Source organism: Pristis pectinata, chromosome 29, assembly GCF_009764475.1.
Source record: "Pristis pectinata isolate sPriPec2 chromosome 29, sPriPec2.1.pri, whole genome shotgun sequence".
Lineage (NCBI taxonomy): Eukaryota > Metazoa > Chordata > Chondrichthyes > Rhinopristiformes > Pristidae > Pristis > Pristis pectinata.
The window spans coordinates 2,822,750-2,836,520 of record NC_067433.1 but is presented as its reverse complement, the minus strand read 5'-3'; the positions used below and the strand labels follow the sequence as shown (position 1 = coordinate 2,836,520).

Here is a 13,771-nt window from a genome sequence, read left to right as displayed (position 1 = left end):
CACTTCATGGGTCTATTGTTTCAGGAGGAATCCTCTGTGTGTCATTGACGTATTGTAAGAGAATGCATTGAATAGGTGACACGATAGATGTAGAGAAAGACATGTACTGATTGCATTTTCTGTGTGTATTTATGAATAAAGTCTGCTTTTGAAATAAAAAGAATACTGACTCTAAGAATTCCCTCCTCATTAACACACTGATCACTTGTGTGGTTTCCTTTGACACAGTAACCCCTGTAACCCCTTGTCCTTTAATTCTTAATGGAAATACATTCCTAGACATTATTGACCCATCAGTGCTCTAGGGATCTCTTGGTGGGAGGAGGGAAGTTGGTTTGGAGTCACAATCCCTTCTCTACCTGCCTCAGACCATCACTGATCGAAGGCACAGGCCAAGTGTTGGGGGCTGTTCCAGCAGGAGTGCTGATAGGTCTCAGATGGTCCTAACGCAAGGATTTCCTCACAGTAGCACAGTTCTGCAGCGGGTAGTGCTGCTACCTCACAGCTCCAGTGACCCGGGTTCAATCCCAACCTCTGGTGCTGTCTGCATGGAGTTTGCACGTTCTCCCTGGGACTGTGAGTTTCCCCCGGGTGCTCCAGTTTCCTCCCACATCCCAGAGATGTACGGGTCGGTGGGTTAATTGGCTGCTGTAAATTGCCCCCAAGTGGTAGATTGTGGACAGTGGGGGGGCTGGGGGGAGTGGATGGAAAGATGGGGAGGCTAGGTAGCATCGATGGACTAAATGGCCTCCTCCTATGTCTTGAGGAAATGTGGAATGTTAATAACTTGTTAAATTCTACAATCAGGTCCATCTGCATTCTGGTCAAAGGATAAGCCAAAGGCCAACACCCAATTTCTCAGTGGAGGAGGTACAGCAGGGTACAGTGCCATCACCAGAATCTGCTCAGCCAGGGGGAGCCTGGACTCAGAGACTCCTGCCCAAGAGCGATGGAATGGTTCTGTAACACAGCGAGACCTTCCACACAGACTCAGCCCACACTGTTCACCGAGGCACAACAACTTCTCCCTGTGTAGCACCCTACCCCAACAGCTCTCTGCTCTCCATCAAGGGCACACAAGGATCCACTGCCCACTATCTGCTTCCACTGCAGCAAAGCAGCCGACATAATCATGGACTCCTCCCACCCCGGACATTCTCTCTTCTCCCCCCTCCCGTTGGGCAGAAGATACAAAAGCTTGGGAGCATGCACCACCAGGCTCAAGGACAGCTTCCATCCCGCTGTAATCATTTTATTGAACGAATCTCTCACACGGTGAAGATCAACTCTTGATCTCCCAATCTACCTCGTCGTGGCCCTTGAACTTGTCTGCCTGCACTGCACTTTCTCTGTAACTGCAACACTATATTCTGCATTCTGTTTTCCTTTTCACTACCTCGATGTAATTATGTGTGGAATGATCACGCAGGCAACAGCTTTTCACTGTTTCTGGTTATGTGCGACAATAATACACCAATGAGCCAGTAAGACCCTTGTGTTCACCTGCGCCTGACGTTAGTCGAGAGTTTCTGAGCGCTCCACCGCACCCAAGTTCTTCAGGAGGAGGGCAACACATTCCGCAGGCAGGAGGAGACCAGAGTAGCAGGAAGCGGGGCGGTGGTCACTGGGAGGAGGGGGATACTGGGGGGGGGGGGGGTGTCTGCTAGGAAGAGGCTATTGGCAGGAAGGTAGGGGTCAGGGAGGTCGGCAGGGGCTAATGCGATGGGGGTGTGTGGGGGGGAGGGCGGAGGGGAATGGCATGGGGGTGAAGCGAGGGGGTCGAGGGTGAGGTTGTGAGGGGTTCAGGGTGAGGGTGTGAGGGGCTCAGGGCGAGGGTGTGAGGGGCTCAGGGTGAGGGGGTGGAATGGGGGTCGAGGGTGAGAGTCTGAGGGGTTCAGGGGAAAGGCGAGGGGGTGGAATGGGGGTCAAGGGTGAGGGTGTGAGGGGGTCAGGGGAAGGGTGGGGGATGGAGTGGGGTCGAGGGCGGGGGTGTGAGGGGGTCAGGGGAAGAGTGGGGGATGGAGTGGGGTCGAGGGTGGGGGTGTGAGGGGGTCAGGGGAAGAGTGGGGGATGGAGTGGGGTCGAGGGTGGGGGTGTCCCAGTCAAATCCAATGCCATAGCGGTGCCACCCTGGCTCGTTAGCGGTGGGGACGTGAGGCGGTTGGTGGGGAACGGCTCTGCCCCTCTCCCAACCCCATCACCCCCGCTCTGCTGCCAACGTCCCACCCCCAGGTCTCCTCCACAACCTCCCTCACCCCTACTCACTGCTCCTGCCTCCCTCTCCCCTCATTTGCCCCCTCTTCCTCACTCCTCTGGCCCTCTCCCCTCGCTACCCCTACCACCCCTCTCACTCCCCCGCCCCTGCTCCACCCCTCACCCCGTCCCCTCACTCCCCTCCTCAATATCCCTCCCCCTCCCCTCACCACCCCTGCCTCCTCACTCCTCTCCTCAATCCCCCTCCCCTCACCCCTGCCCCTCCCTCTCCGCCTGCCCCTCCTGCATGGGGAGAGCACAACATCAGCCACTCTGCCAACAGAACCACGGCTGTTCTTTAATCAAGCAGAGGTCACACACCAGCTGCTGGGCAATCTCAACCACACCAGCTCTGACGTGGGAATCCCATTGTCTCCGATGTTTTCCCTGGCTCTCTGCCCCTTCCTGATCCTGACTCTCACCCATGGGAAACCCAGACCTCGGCCCTGCAGTTACACCCTCCATCCAACCGAGGACAGGCATCACCTCATACTCACCACGTGACCTCTTCCTTTCCATCTCATTCTCCCTGTGCCTCCTGGATACCTCTGACTTCCCACCACTCTCCCTCCCTGTCCACACCCTTCCCCAGCACATCGCTGTCAATCTTCCTCTCTCCCCTCCCTGTCTCTTCTCGTTTTGGGCTGCATCTGCTTTCTCTTATACTCTCTCTTCCTGCTCCCACAGCCCTTCCCCAGGGATCACACACTGTCAGCATTGTACAGGGAAGCCCAACACACAGAGAGTTCTTCGACAGAAGGTGACACACCCAGGGTCCAAGATCTTGCTTCTCCGTCCAACCCACCAAAGCCCGAGACTCTGCCCAACCCACCAGGGCCCGAGACTCCGCCCATCCTACCAGGGGGCCCGAGACCATTCTGCCCACTGCCGGGATCCTACCACCTATCACTTCCCCTTTCTGCCCTACCTACAGACCAAGTCCTCACTCTACCAAGCAAAGCCTGGATGTCCAACCACACCCCCTCCCCACCCCACCCCTCACCATCCCTCCCAATCACAACCATCCATCACACCAATAGAGAAGACGATCCCAAGGACTGCACCTCTTCATGATCTGAATCTCCAAGCACCAGCGCTCACGGTTCCTGGCACTCAGCTCCTGGCGACATTGCTTGATGGCAATCTGCTCCCCCGTTTCCTGGAAATACAATGACATCAATAAACATTCACAACACAAACAATGGATACTTTAGGTTAGGGATTAAGAAAAATTGAGCACGGGGCAAAAAGCAGAGAGCAGTGGCCTGCAGCTTACGGCAGCATCCTCCAGATGTGAGTGTCTGATCACTGCACATTAATGAGCTGGATCTGGGTACACAGCCAGATTTCAAAGTTTACAACTGACACAGAAATGTAGTCAACAGCGATAAGTACTGCCAGACTGGGGGATGGAAGTAAAATACGAGGCAGATTAAATTGCAAAGAATGAGAGGCACTGGGCACAAAGTGGTCCAAAGTTAGTCGGACAGCAGGAGAGAAATCTGGGAGTGGACAGACTTAAGTCTTTGAAGGAGTGAAGGAGGCAGGACAAGTTAAGAAGGCTTGCAGAAACAACCAATGTTGTTTTATTAATAGAGGACAAAAGCAAGGAAGTCACAGTAAACCTCTATGTCACCAGTTCACCCCCAGAGAGGGTACAGAGGAGATTCACTGTCACGTTTCCAGAGCTGGGGGACTTCAGTTCAAGACCAGAGAATTGATCTCCTTAGAGCAGAAGAGGTGGAAGGGAGATTTGATAGAGATGCTCAGAATCATGAAGGATGTTCCCAGAGGCAGACAGGCCAGTCACCAGAGGACACAGATCTAAAATGAACAGCAAAGGTACCAGAGTTGATTGTGTGCGTGGTGGGGTGGAAGGTCACAATACAGGTCAGGCAGCATCTATGGGGGAGAAACAGGGTTAACGTTTCAAGTTAATGATCTTACATCAGAGCTGGGAATCACTGGGAATAAAGCAGGTTTAAGATGCAGGAGGCAAACTGGTAGAAAAATCTACAACAGGGGGTAAAGCTGGAGGGACATGGAGACGGCACGGAAACAGGGCCTTCGGCCCAACCGGTCCATACTAATCAAGATGCCCACCTAAGCTGGTCCCATTTGCCCACATTTAGCCCATATCCTCTAAACCTTTCCTATCCACGTACCTGTCCCAATGTCTTTTAGATGTCGTTCATGTACCTGCCTCAACCACTTCCTCTGGCAGCTCGTTCCATATACTCACCACCCTCTGTGTGAAAAAGTTGCCCCTTGGGTTCCTGTTAAAATTTTCCCCTCTCACCTTAAATGGCCAAGGAAAGAGTTGAAAACACAGGCTGATTGTCTCAAATTACCAAAAGGAGTTTGGAAGGAATGCTGGAAATCAAGAATAAAAACGTTGGGAATGCTGACGACCTGAAAATGTTGAACTCAGTGCAACCTTTCTGACTCTACGAAGGCCGATCAAGAGATATCACCCCGGGCTGTTGTTGACACTGGCTGGAGTGGTGGAGGAGGTCAGAGAGGGAGTGAGACAGAAACTTGGAGGTAGCTGTGCTTACAAACCAAAGCATTCACCAATCTATTCTATTCACCCCACATCCCCATTCACCACCCCTCCATCCCTCTCTTTTTCCTAGATCATCAGGGCAGCCTGCTTAACACAAGCATCGATTCAAACTCCTTACCACAGCCCAACTGAGTAATGTCCAAGATCTCATCCATCACAAGCTCTGGCATTTGGAAAAGAACTACTTCCAAGAAGAGTTCCTCCAGCATCATCATGTTTTTCAACTCTGTATCAATTCATTCTTTATTTAGGCTCCCATGAAACATGGAACCTCCTTACAGGAAGATGCACCCCAGGGCCACAGATGACTCTGTTCCTTTACGGGCATCGCCAGCACTTGTGAACTGACGGCAGGGACACTGCAGAGCTGTAACCCACACACGCAGTTGCTCAGAAAGGGCAGTGAGGAGGCCAGAGGGGGAAATGATGTTCAGCTAATCCAAACACACTCATCCTAGGACAATACACATATTACTCATTTTTTCAATGAACTTTTCCTCTTGACAGATCTCAGCATATTACATTCATATCGAAAAGAGAAATATTTTTTAGCAAAGAAGGGCAAGGATGAGCACTTGCTAGGGCGCCGCGGGAGGGGGCAGTAGGGAGGGGGCGCCGCACTATGGGAAGGGGAGGTACAGAGGGAGCACCATGGGAGGGGACGCTGCACTGTGGGAGGGGGAGGTACGGAGGGAGCACCATGGGAGGAGGCAGTACAGAGGGGGCGCCACACTGTAGGTGGGGGAGGTATGGAGAGAGCACTGCAACGTCAAAGAGGCAGTACTAAAATAACACTACACATTCTGAGGAAGCTCTTCATTGCTGGGAGTGCGGTATCAAGAGAACATCACTCCCTCGAAGGGATTGTACTGAGGAGATGCTATTCCTCGGTTCCATTGTTGGCAGAGCCATATTTTAATGAAAACATTAAACTGATCTCAGTCTGGCCACTTGTACAGAAATCAACTCCATCAACATTACAGTAAAACAATACAAATATTGCCTTCCTCAAGATAAGCTCATCTACTAACAGAGAAACATAGAGGGAACTGGCAACAGTCAGGGAGTACCGCCGAGGTACACAAAATACTGAACTGGGCACTGAATATTTCTGCAGAACTAGAAAAACAATGAGGCAGTGGCTGGAGCAATGCAGGGCAGTTGCTGGACTGGGCATTACAAGCCCACCAGTTTCTGTCAAAGCTGCAGGTAATTCGAACCACCAAAAATCCAGAGCAAGAAAAATCAAAGAAAGATTGGCAAGGATTTTGTACCCGTCAAACTTCCCGAATAAACTGCAAGTGGAATTCAGTACTGACTAACGCAACACAATCCCAACCTCAAGGAAAATTGAGCAATACAGGAGCAGAATCCAAACGATTTTGAAAGCAGCTGTGTAATGTGCAGTGCAAACACACGCAATGTTCAGATGATGAAGGATGACAGAAAAGGTCTTATTTTATAGCAATGTAGCAAGATACCCCAAAAACCCACGGCAGCATTAATAATCAGACAAAACTCAACCCCGAGCCACACAGCCAGATATTATCACAAGATCACAAGACAAGGGAGCAGAAGCAGGCCATTCGGCCCATCGAGGCAGATGACAGATCCCCGAGTCAAACAGAAGGGTTTTAAGCACACTCAAAATGGGAGAGAGAGGAGAGGTTTCAGGAGAGATTACCCAAGCTTAGGGCCCAGGTTGCTGAAGGTACAACCACCAACATTGGGGCTTTAAGTCAGTGGACGTCCAGATCTCGAGGAGCAGAATGTTCTCAGTGGGCGGAGGACCAGAAGACAGGGCAGGCGAGATCTTGGAGGGATTTGAAAACGAGGATGATCATAATTAAGTTGAGTCTTTGGTGGACATATGAGTGTAGGTACGACGTGTGGCATTGCAAACAGCGTGGACAGGGGCATTACATTACAAGGCAGAGTTGCATTTATATAGTAACTTCCTCCTCTATTTCCTCTTGAAATTCCTACCACTGTAGATGCTGGCTTTCAGCCAATTCAATTCAGTCTACGTGATGTAAACAAAGGGCTGAGAGCACCATTTGCAGTAACAACCCAAGGACCAGCAAACACCCTGACCACAGTACTGAAGACGTGCTCTGGACTAACTGTTCCTCAGGCCAAGCTCTTCCAGGGTTTCAACAAATACCTCCATCCAATAACGTAGAAAATTGCCTCAGAAAGTCATCCACAAAGGGCAGGACAAATCCAGCCCTTCTAATTAAAGCCCAATCAGTCAACCCTCAATCATCAGAGAACTATACTTCTTTTCCTTTTTCTCAACTTGCACTAGTGATGTTTATTTTGTTAGAACATAGAACATTACAGCACAGTACAGGCCCTTCGGCCCACTTTTGTGTAAGTTATGTATAATTTATGTTAATTTAAGTATATGTTTGTAATGTACTGAGCTGCTGCTGCAAAAAGCTAACTTTCATGACATTTATACCCTGTGTATGTATGCCCATGGCAATAAACTTGAACTTGAGAGGTGGAAAGTGCTGTTGACAGTGCTATCAAGCAGCACTTGCTTATAAACTTGCTCAGCAACTGAAAATCTGAAATTAAAATAGAAAACGACAAAGATATTCGACAGGTCAGAGAAAGAAACAGAGTTAATCTTTCTTCATCAGAACTGACGAGCAGCCCCAGCGTCTTCCGTACTGGCTCACCACAGGCCAGTTTGGATCTTGCCAAGAGGATTAAACTCCAGCTTTGGACCAAACATGGATTTAAAACAAAACAGCTGAATTTCATGGTGAGGGGTTTGGAGTGAGCTACAGATTAGGGACAGCGGAAGATGGGAGCATTGGAACATGCAACCGAATCTGACAACAGCAGACAAGATGTTGAATAAAGAGAACTTGGATTCCAAAAAGGCAGCAAAAGGGGTGTGTGGGAGGTTATGAAAATAAAGAAATTAATCTCCAGCAAGAAGAAACTGTTGAAAACGCAAAAGCTTGATTGATTCCATCTGAGGCTCTGTACCGTCTCTATTTCTATTCTATACCATTCTAAACCCCGAAAAGAAAATCAGCAAGGTTTGAAACGGGGTGATGACTCCCTGCTCCAGATCTTCACCTGGGCAAGGACATGAATGGCAGCCTCACTGCATTGCCCCCATTCCCCATCTGTTTACTCTGCCATCGGGAGCTCACAGTATCGGTGACGAGGGAGCAGAGATGGTCAGCTGATCGCCCTGGGATGGGTCTTTGCTGGAAGGAGGGCCTATGATATAAGTGAGCCTAAATAATGGATGAATTGGCCCCAGAATTTCCTGGAGGAAACGTATACCTGAAAGTTTAGTTAGGTGGCTGCCAGATGGGTGGTAGATACTGGCAGCCAACGTTCTTGTCCAGGAGTCAGTGGGATTGCACATACAACCCACATTGTCAATAACACCTGGTTTGATTAGGTCATACATCACATAACGGTGTAATGGGGAGAGGCAGCGTGATACCCAATAAATATCCAGCATCATGCACCAATACTAAATCAATACTTCCTGGAATTCTAGGAAGCAGCACGCACTGGCGTGGACCTTGTCCTTAGAGTCTGGCTGCAATTCCTTTGCGGAACATGCCTCATTTTCCAAGAGTCAGAGTCATACAGCACAAAAACAGGCCCTTTAACCCCTGCCAATCATCAAGCACCCATTGGCATGAATCCAACGCTAATCCCAATTTATTCTCCGCACATTCCCGTCAATTCTCGTTGTTTTCCCACTCACCCACATCAGGACATTTACAGCGGCCAATGAACCTACCAGCACGTCTCTGGGACGTAGGAGGAAACTGGAGTGCCCAGGAGAACAAAAGAACATGCAAACTCCACACAGACAGCACCAGAAGTCAGGATTGAACATTGCTGCCCCTGATTCCATTTTACACCATTGCAAACCCTGCAAAGCAGGTTTCAAAACATGGCAATGACCCACTGCTCCAGATCTCCACCCAGGCAAGGGTGAGGAAAGCAAGTTTACCGTGTCGCTCCCGCTCCCCATCCATTTACCCTCGTGCTTACGCACTCCCACGAGGATCGGAGGATAGAACTGAAACCGATTGTGTTCCAATTAGAGAATAGAGGACCACAACTGAAGGGTGAGAGTGGAAGGTCACCGGACCATCGTGCAGGTGGGGATCAGGTGGCTGGAAAGCACAGAGCAGAACCGGACTCTACCTTGTTATTCCAGCGGTTGACATTCCCAAATCCGCCCGTGCCCAGGCGCTCTTTCATCTCCCACGGTCCGCAGGTCAGGTTCTGCGAGGAAGGTGGCCGACTCATTCTCATTCATCCTACAGACAACAGAGGCAAGTTACATCTGCCCTCTCTTAAACACACGGACAGGCATCGCACATTATGCCAGTCCACTTCCTCTGCTGCTGCTCTTCAGAGGAAAGAGATTCTTCGGCAAAAAACAAACTGCTGGAGGAACTCAGCTGGTCAGGCAGCAGCTGTGGAGGCAGGGGGATGGTCGACGTCTCAGGTCGAGACCCTGCATCGGGACAGAGAGTGTAGATAGCCAGTATGAAGTATATATTGTCTGTACCTACGTGCCTGTGATGCTGCTGCAAGTTTTTCATTGTACCTGTACCTCACCGTACTTGTGCACATGACAATAAACTCGACGACTTGATAAAGAGGTGAGGGGTGAGGCAGGGGCTGGTAGGTGATAGGTGGAACCAGGTGAGCTGGGGGTGATGGGCAGATGAACCAGGTGGGGGAGGGGTAGGGGAGGGGGCAGTCTAGAGAAGAGGCTGGTGGGCAGTAGGTGGAAACAAACAAAAAATGTTTGCCACCACTTAGTCCCACATAGCTTCCAGCTCATGTTTCAGGCCTCCCTGTTCAGTCCCAGCCAGGGTCTCTGGTACGAACACTCTTCAAAGTCAAGTTTATTGTCATATGTACAAGTACGTGTATGCACAGGTGCAATGAAAAACTTACTCGCAGCAGCATCACAGGCACAGAGCATCAGAGACACAACATTCACAAGAAAAACGTAAATTAAACATAAATTATACACAATTAGAACAAAAAAAAGTCCATTGTAGTGCAAAGTGGTCATAGTGTTGCTGTACTGAGGTAGTGATTAGGGTTGTGCCGGTTGGTTCAAGAACCGAATGGTTGAAGGGAAGTAGCTGTTCCTGAACCTGGTAGTGTGGGACTTCAGGCTTCTGTACCTCGTGTCTCCAAGAAGTTCTTGGGTATCTGGACTCCTGATTTTCTACCACTCCTCCTATGGACGTACAGAGCAGGAGGAGGAGGCCATTCTGCCCTTTGTCTGCATTCTGCCCTTCAATAAGATCATGACAGAACTGATTGTGACTTCATAATGAGCAAGTGCTCAGTCCTGCCCAGCACAAGTAACGGGCAGCTTCCTACACTGGAGACACACCTGACATGTCACCACGTCAACAGACTTCCCTTAACCCAGTGCAACATCCAGCCCTCCAACAGTCACACTGCCACCCGCCTACCTTCCTGCTTCTGCGTTGTCCAGGAAACAGCCGGCTGGTGACTAATGAAATAAATCTTACACCAACACAGACCTGTGCTCAACCCCACTCTGCTGAGAATATCCTGCTCTGATCTGCCTTTCTCATGAACAGCTCACAGTTATGCTGTCATTTACACATTGCTCCCTTTTCCATGTAATGATCCCACGGGGAACCACTTCCACCTCCCACCATCCGTGGGATGAGCTGCTCTTCCCTCGTACGTGGTCACAGCCCCGGCCTTCCCTCCATAACCAAGGGTTGCACAGCAAGGGACTCGGCCACAGTGGACATGATTACACTTAACTCATTCCAAAGCAGTAGCCACCAGGACTCTCACTGATGGTCTGGCAGAGGTGACTTCAGAGTCATACCACATGGAAACAGGCCCTTCAGCCCAACTCATCTGTGCCAACTAAGGTGTCTATCCGAGATAGTCCCATTTGCCTGTGTTTGGTCCGTATCCCCCTAAACCTTTCCTATCCATATACATGTCTAAATGCTTTTAAAACATTGTAATTGTACCTGTCTCTACCACTTCCTCTGGCAGCTCGTTCCATATACCCACCACCCTCTGTGTGGAAAAAGTTGCCTCTCAGGTCCCCTTTAAACTTTTCCCCTCTCACCTTAAATCTATGCCTTCTAGTTTTAGACTCTACTGGGAAAAAAGGCCATGACCATTCACCTTATCTCTGCCCCTCTTGATTTTCTAAGCCTCTATCACTCCTCTGCTTCCTACACTCCAGGGAAAAAGTCCTGACCTATCCACACTCTCCTTCTAACTAAAGCCCTCCAGTCCTGGTAACATCCTCGTGAATCTATTTTGTACTCTCTCCAGCTTTGAAGGCTTTTTCCATGGTGACAGTGTTTGTTTGGGAATCAGTCCCCCAGGACGTTGAGGAATGAGGGCGATAGATGCCCAAGACCGGATGATGCATTTTGTTCCAGGCTCATTGTGAGATCCCGTGTGCAATAGTTTGTCAACTATCACAGTCCTGTCTCTTTTTACACATCTCATTTAATGATGCTCCCTAATTCAGATTTACTCTGCACATACCTGTTAGCCTAACCATTCATTAACACCGTTACCTGAACTGTCAGAACATTAACAAACATCCTCTGTAGGTCTGTACTCAATTTCTGCTACAGGCTTCAGCTGTCACACGGTTAATCGGGACCAATCAGATCCAAAGATCCGTTTGTAAGGTTAATGATATTGAAAACTATTCTTTCCCCAGGAGATGCCATTCCCTCTCTTTCAACCCTCAGAGCAACCCTCAATGTCCTTGCAAACCACTGCTCCACATCCAATACCCTTCTCACCAGACTTTTATCTTTTAATCTCCTGCTTTCCAGGCCTTCCCTCTTGTTCTCTGCTCCCCACTCTGTATTTTAAAACGGTTTTATCCCTAACTTCTTCCAAGTCTGATGACAGGCCATCAACCTGAGTCTCTGGCTCCGCTCCTCTCTCCACTGATGCTGCTGAACATTTCCAGCACCTTTATACCAACATCTCTCTCACCCCCAAACGTGAATGCACTGTCGTCTCCAAATTCTGTACCTATCTTTCCCTGAACTCCTTGCCAGAATCCCTCCAATCCAGTTTTCACTCTGCTACAGTAGCAAAATGGCTCTTAGCAAAATTAATTTAAAATCCTGTCTACCATAACAAAGGTGTCTATCTCTTCTGCAGCCTTGGCCGCCCATGTTACTCCCCCTTTCTGTAGGGATGAAAGGGTTGGGGGAGGGTTTAAAACAAAATACCCTTGCCAGTTTCCATGCTTAACCATCCAATCCTAAACCAACTACAGTAAAATTCCAATGATCTGCTATCCGACTATTCAGAAATCCCCATGGTTCGACATCTTGCGCCCCAACTGGAGAATTTATTATTCATAAAGATACAGGAAAGGAACAGGGTCTTCGGGCCCCCAAGTACACACCTGCCATCCAGGACCCACTTTTACACGAATCCTACCTAAACCATTTTATTCTCCCCACTTTCCCATCAACTCACCCCAGATTCCACCCACACACTGGGGGCAATTTACAGCAGCCAATTGACCCACCGCCCCGCACGCCTTTGGGACATTGGAAGAAACCGGAGTACCCAGGGGAAACCCACGCGGTCACAGAGAGAACGTGCAAACTCCACACAGACAGCACCCGAGGTCAGGATTGAACTGGGGTCACTGCAGCCGTGAGGCACCAGCTCTGGCACCCCTCTGCCGCCATCTTAATGCTGTGCATCTTCTAAGTGAATTCAAAGTGTGTTGGGGTATCAATAGAATAACATCCAATGATCTGTAAAATCTGGCAGTCCAGCACCAAAGTCTTGAGCATTCTGGATTATCGGAGTTTTATTGTAGTCTCAATAACGATCTCTTTCCCTGCTCTTGTACTGCAAGCCACACTTGGACCTTTGATATTTCTCATCAACGTGCTGTCCCTTGGCAATACTCCACACTTGTTTGCTTACAATAGCCAGCTCCAGCTCACCACTACCTCTCTTGACCCTTACATGGTCTTTAAGTTGCAAGGTTGTTCACTCAACATCCAGTGATGAAGGAACAGAAGCTCCCTCTACTAAAACACTGGAAAAAAGGAAGGAAGATCCATCCTTCAGTAATACTGTAGTCAACAAAGGTTTGGGGTCAAATTAAAGACATAAGGGCATTGCAAAGAGCACAGCAGCCGGCAAAATCCTTATGCAGCAAGGTAATCATGATCAGTAATCTCTTGTCAGAAAATGCGCTGAGGTTATCGTTCTCCAAGGTTAGCTTGAATAACTGACATCAGAAGATTGGATAGAAAACCACTGAAGCAAGTCTGCAATAACACAAAGATAAGTTGTGATTAAAATGTAGATTAAATCTTGATCTAGATTTTTGTAGCAGTACGGAAACTATAAAACCATGGTAAACAAATACAAATTCAACTTTGACCAAGAAAACAGAATACTGTATAAATGCTGAAACAGTGCAAATCCATGAAGGGTCCATGTATATTGATCAGTAAAGTATTTGTGGCAGATACAGAAATTTTAACCCTGAGAGTATTATCTACGTTACCCAAATATATCAAGGGACACAGAGAACAGCAGGTGTATGAAGTTAAATCAAAGATCTGCGAATGAAAGGTGGAATTGGGTGGGGCTGCTAAATGGCTACTCCTGTTGTAACACTTGTAATTCACAAAACATCCAGCGAATGGACATACTGCAAGGTCCCATCAACAGTAAAGCTATCATTACTGAAGAAGCAGATAATATTGGATACCAAGCTGTTTTCTCTCTTTCCCAGTTCTGATGACAGGTCTGTGACCTGAAACATTAACTTTGTTTTCCTCTCCACAGATGCTGACTGACCTGCTGAGTGCTTCCAACATTCTCAACGATAGACGATCTGGTTAGGTGTGGTTAAACATTGCCCAGGGATCTGGC

General features: G+C 48.8%; 1 protein-coding gene across 1 annotated transcript in view; it reads right to left on the bottom strand.

Moving 5' to 3' along the window:
* The window catches only part of ikbkb (inhibitor of nuclear factor kappa B kinase subunit beta), a 100,857-nt gene that overhangs the window by 50,445 nt on the left and 36,641 nt on the right, over positions 1-13,771 (bottom strand). The window contains exons 3-4 of the mRNA XM_052041249.1: positions 9,014-9,129; positions 3,318-3,412 (exon numbers count right to left, since the gene is read on the bottom strand). Of these exons, the coding sequence (XP_051897209.1) occupies positions 3,318-3,412; positions 9,014-9,124 (206 nt within the window). The 5' untranslated portion in view covers positions 9,125-9,129. The remainder of the gene's footprint in view (positions 1-3,317; positions 3,413-9,013; positions 9,130-13,771) is intronic.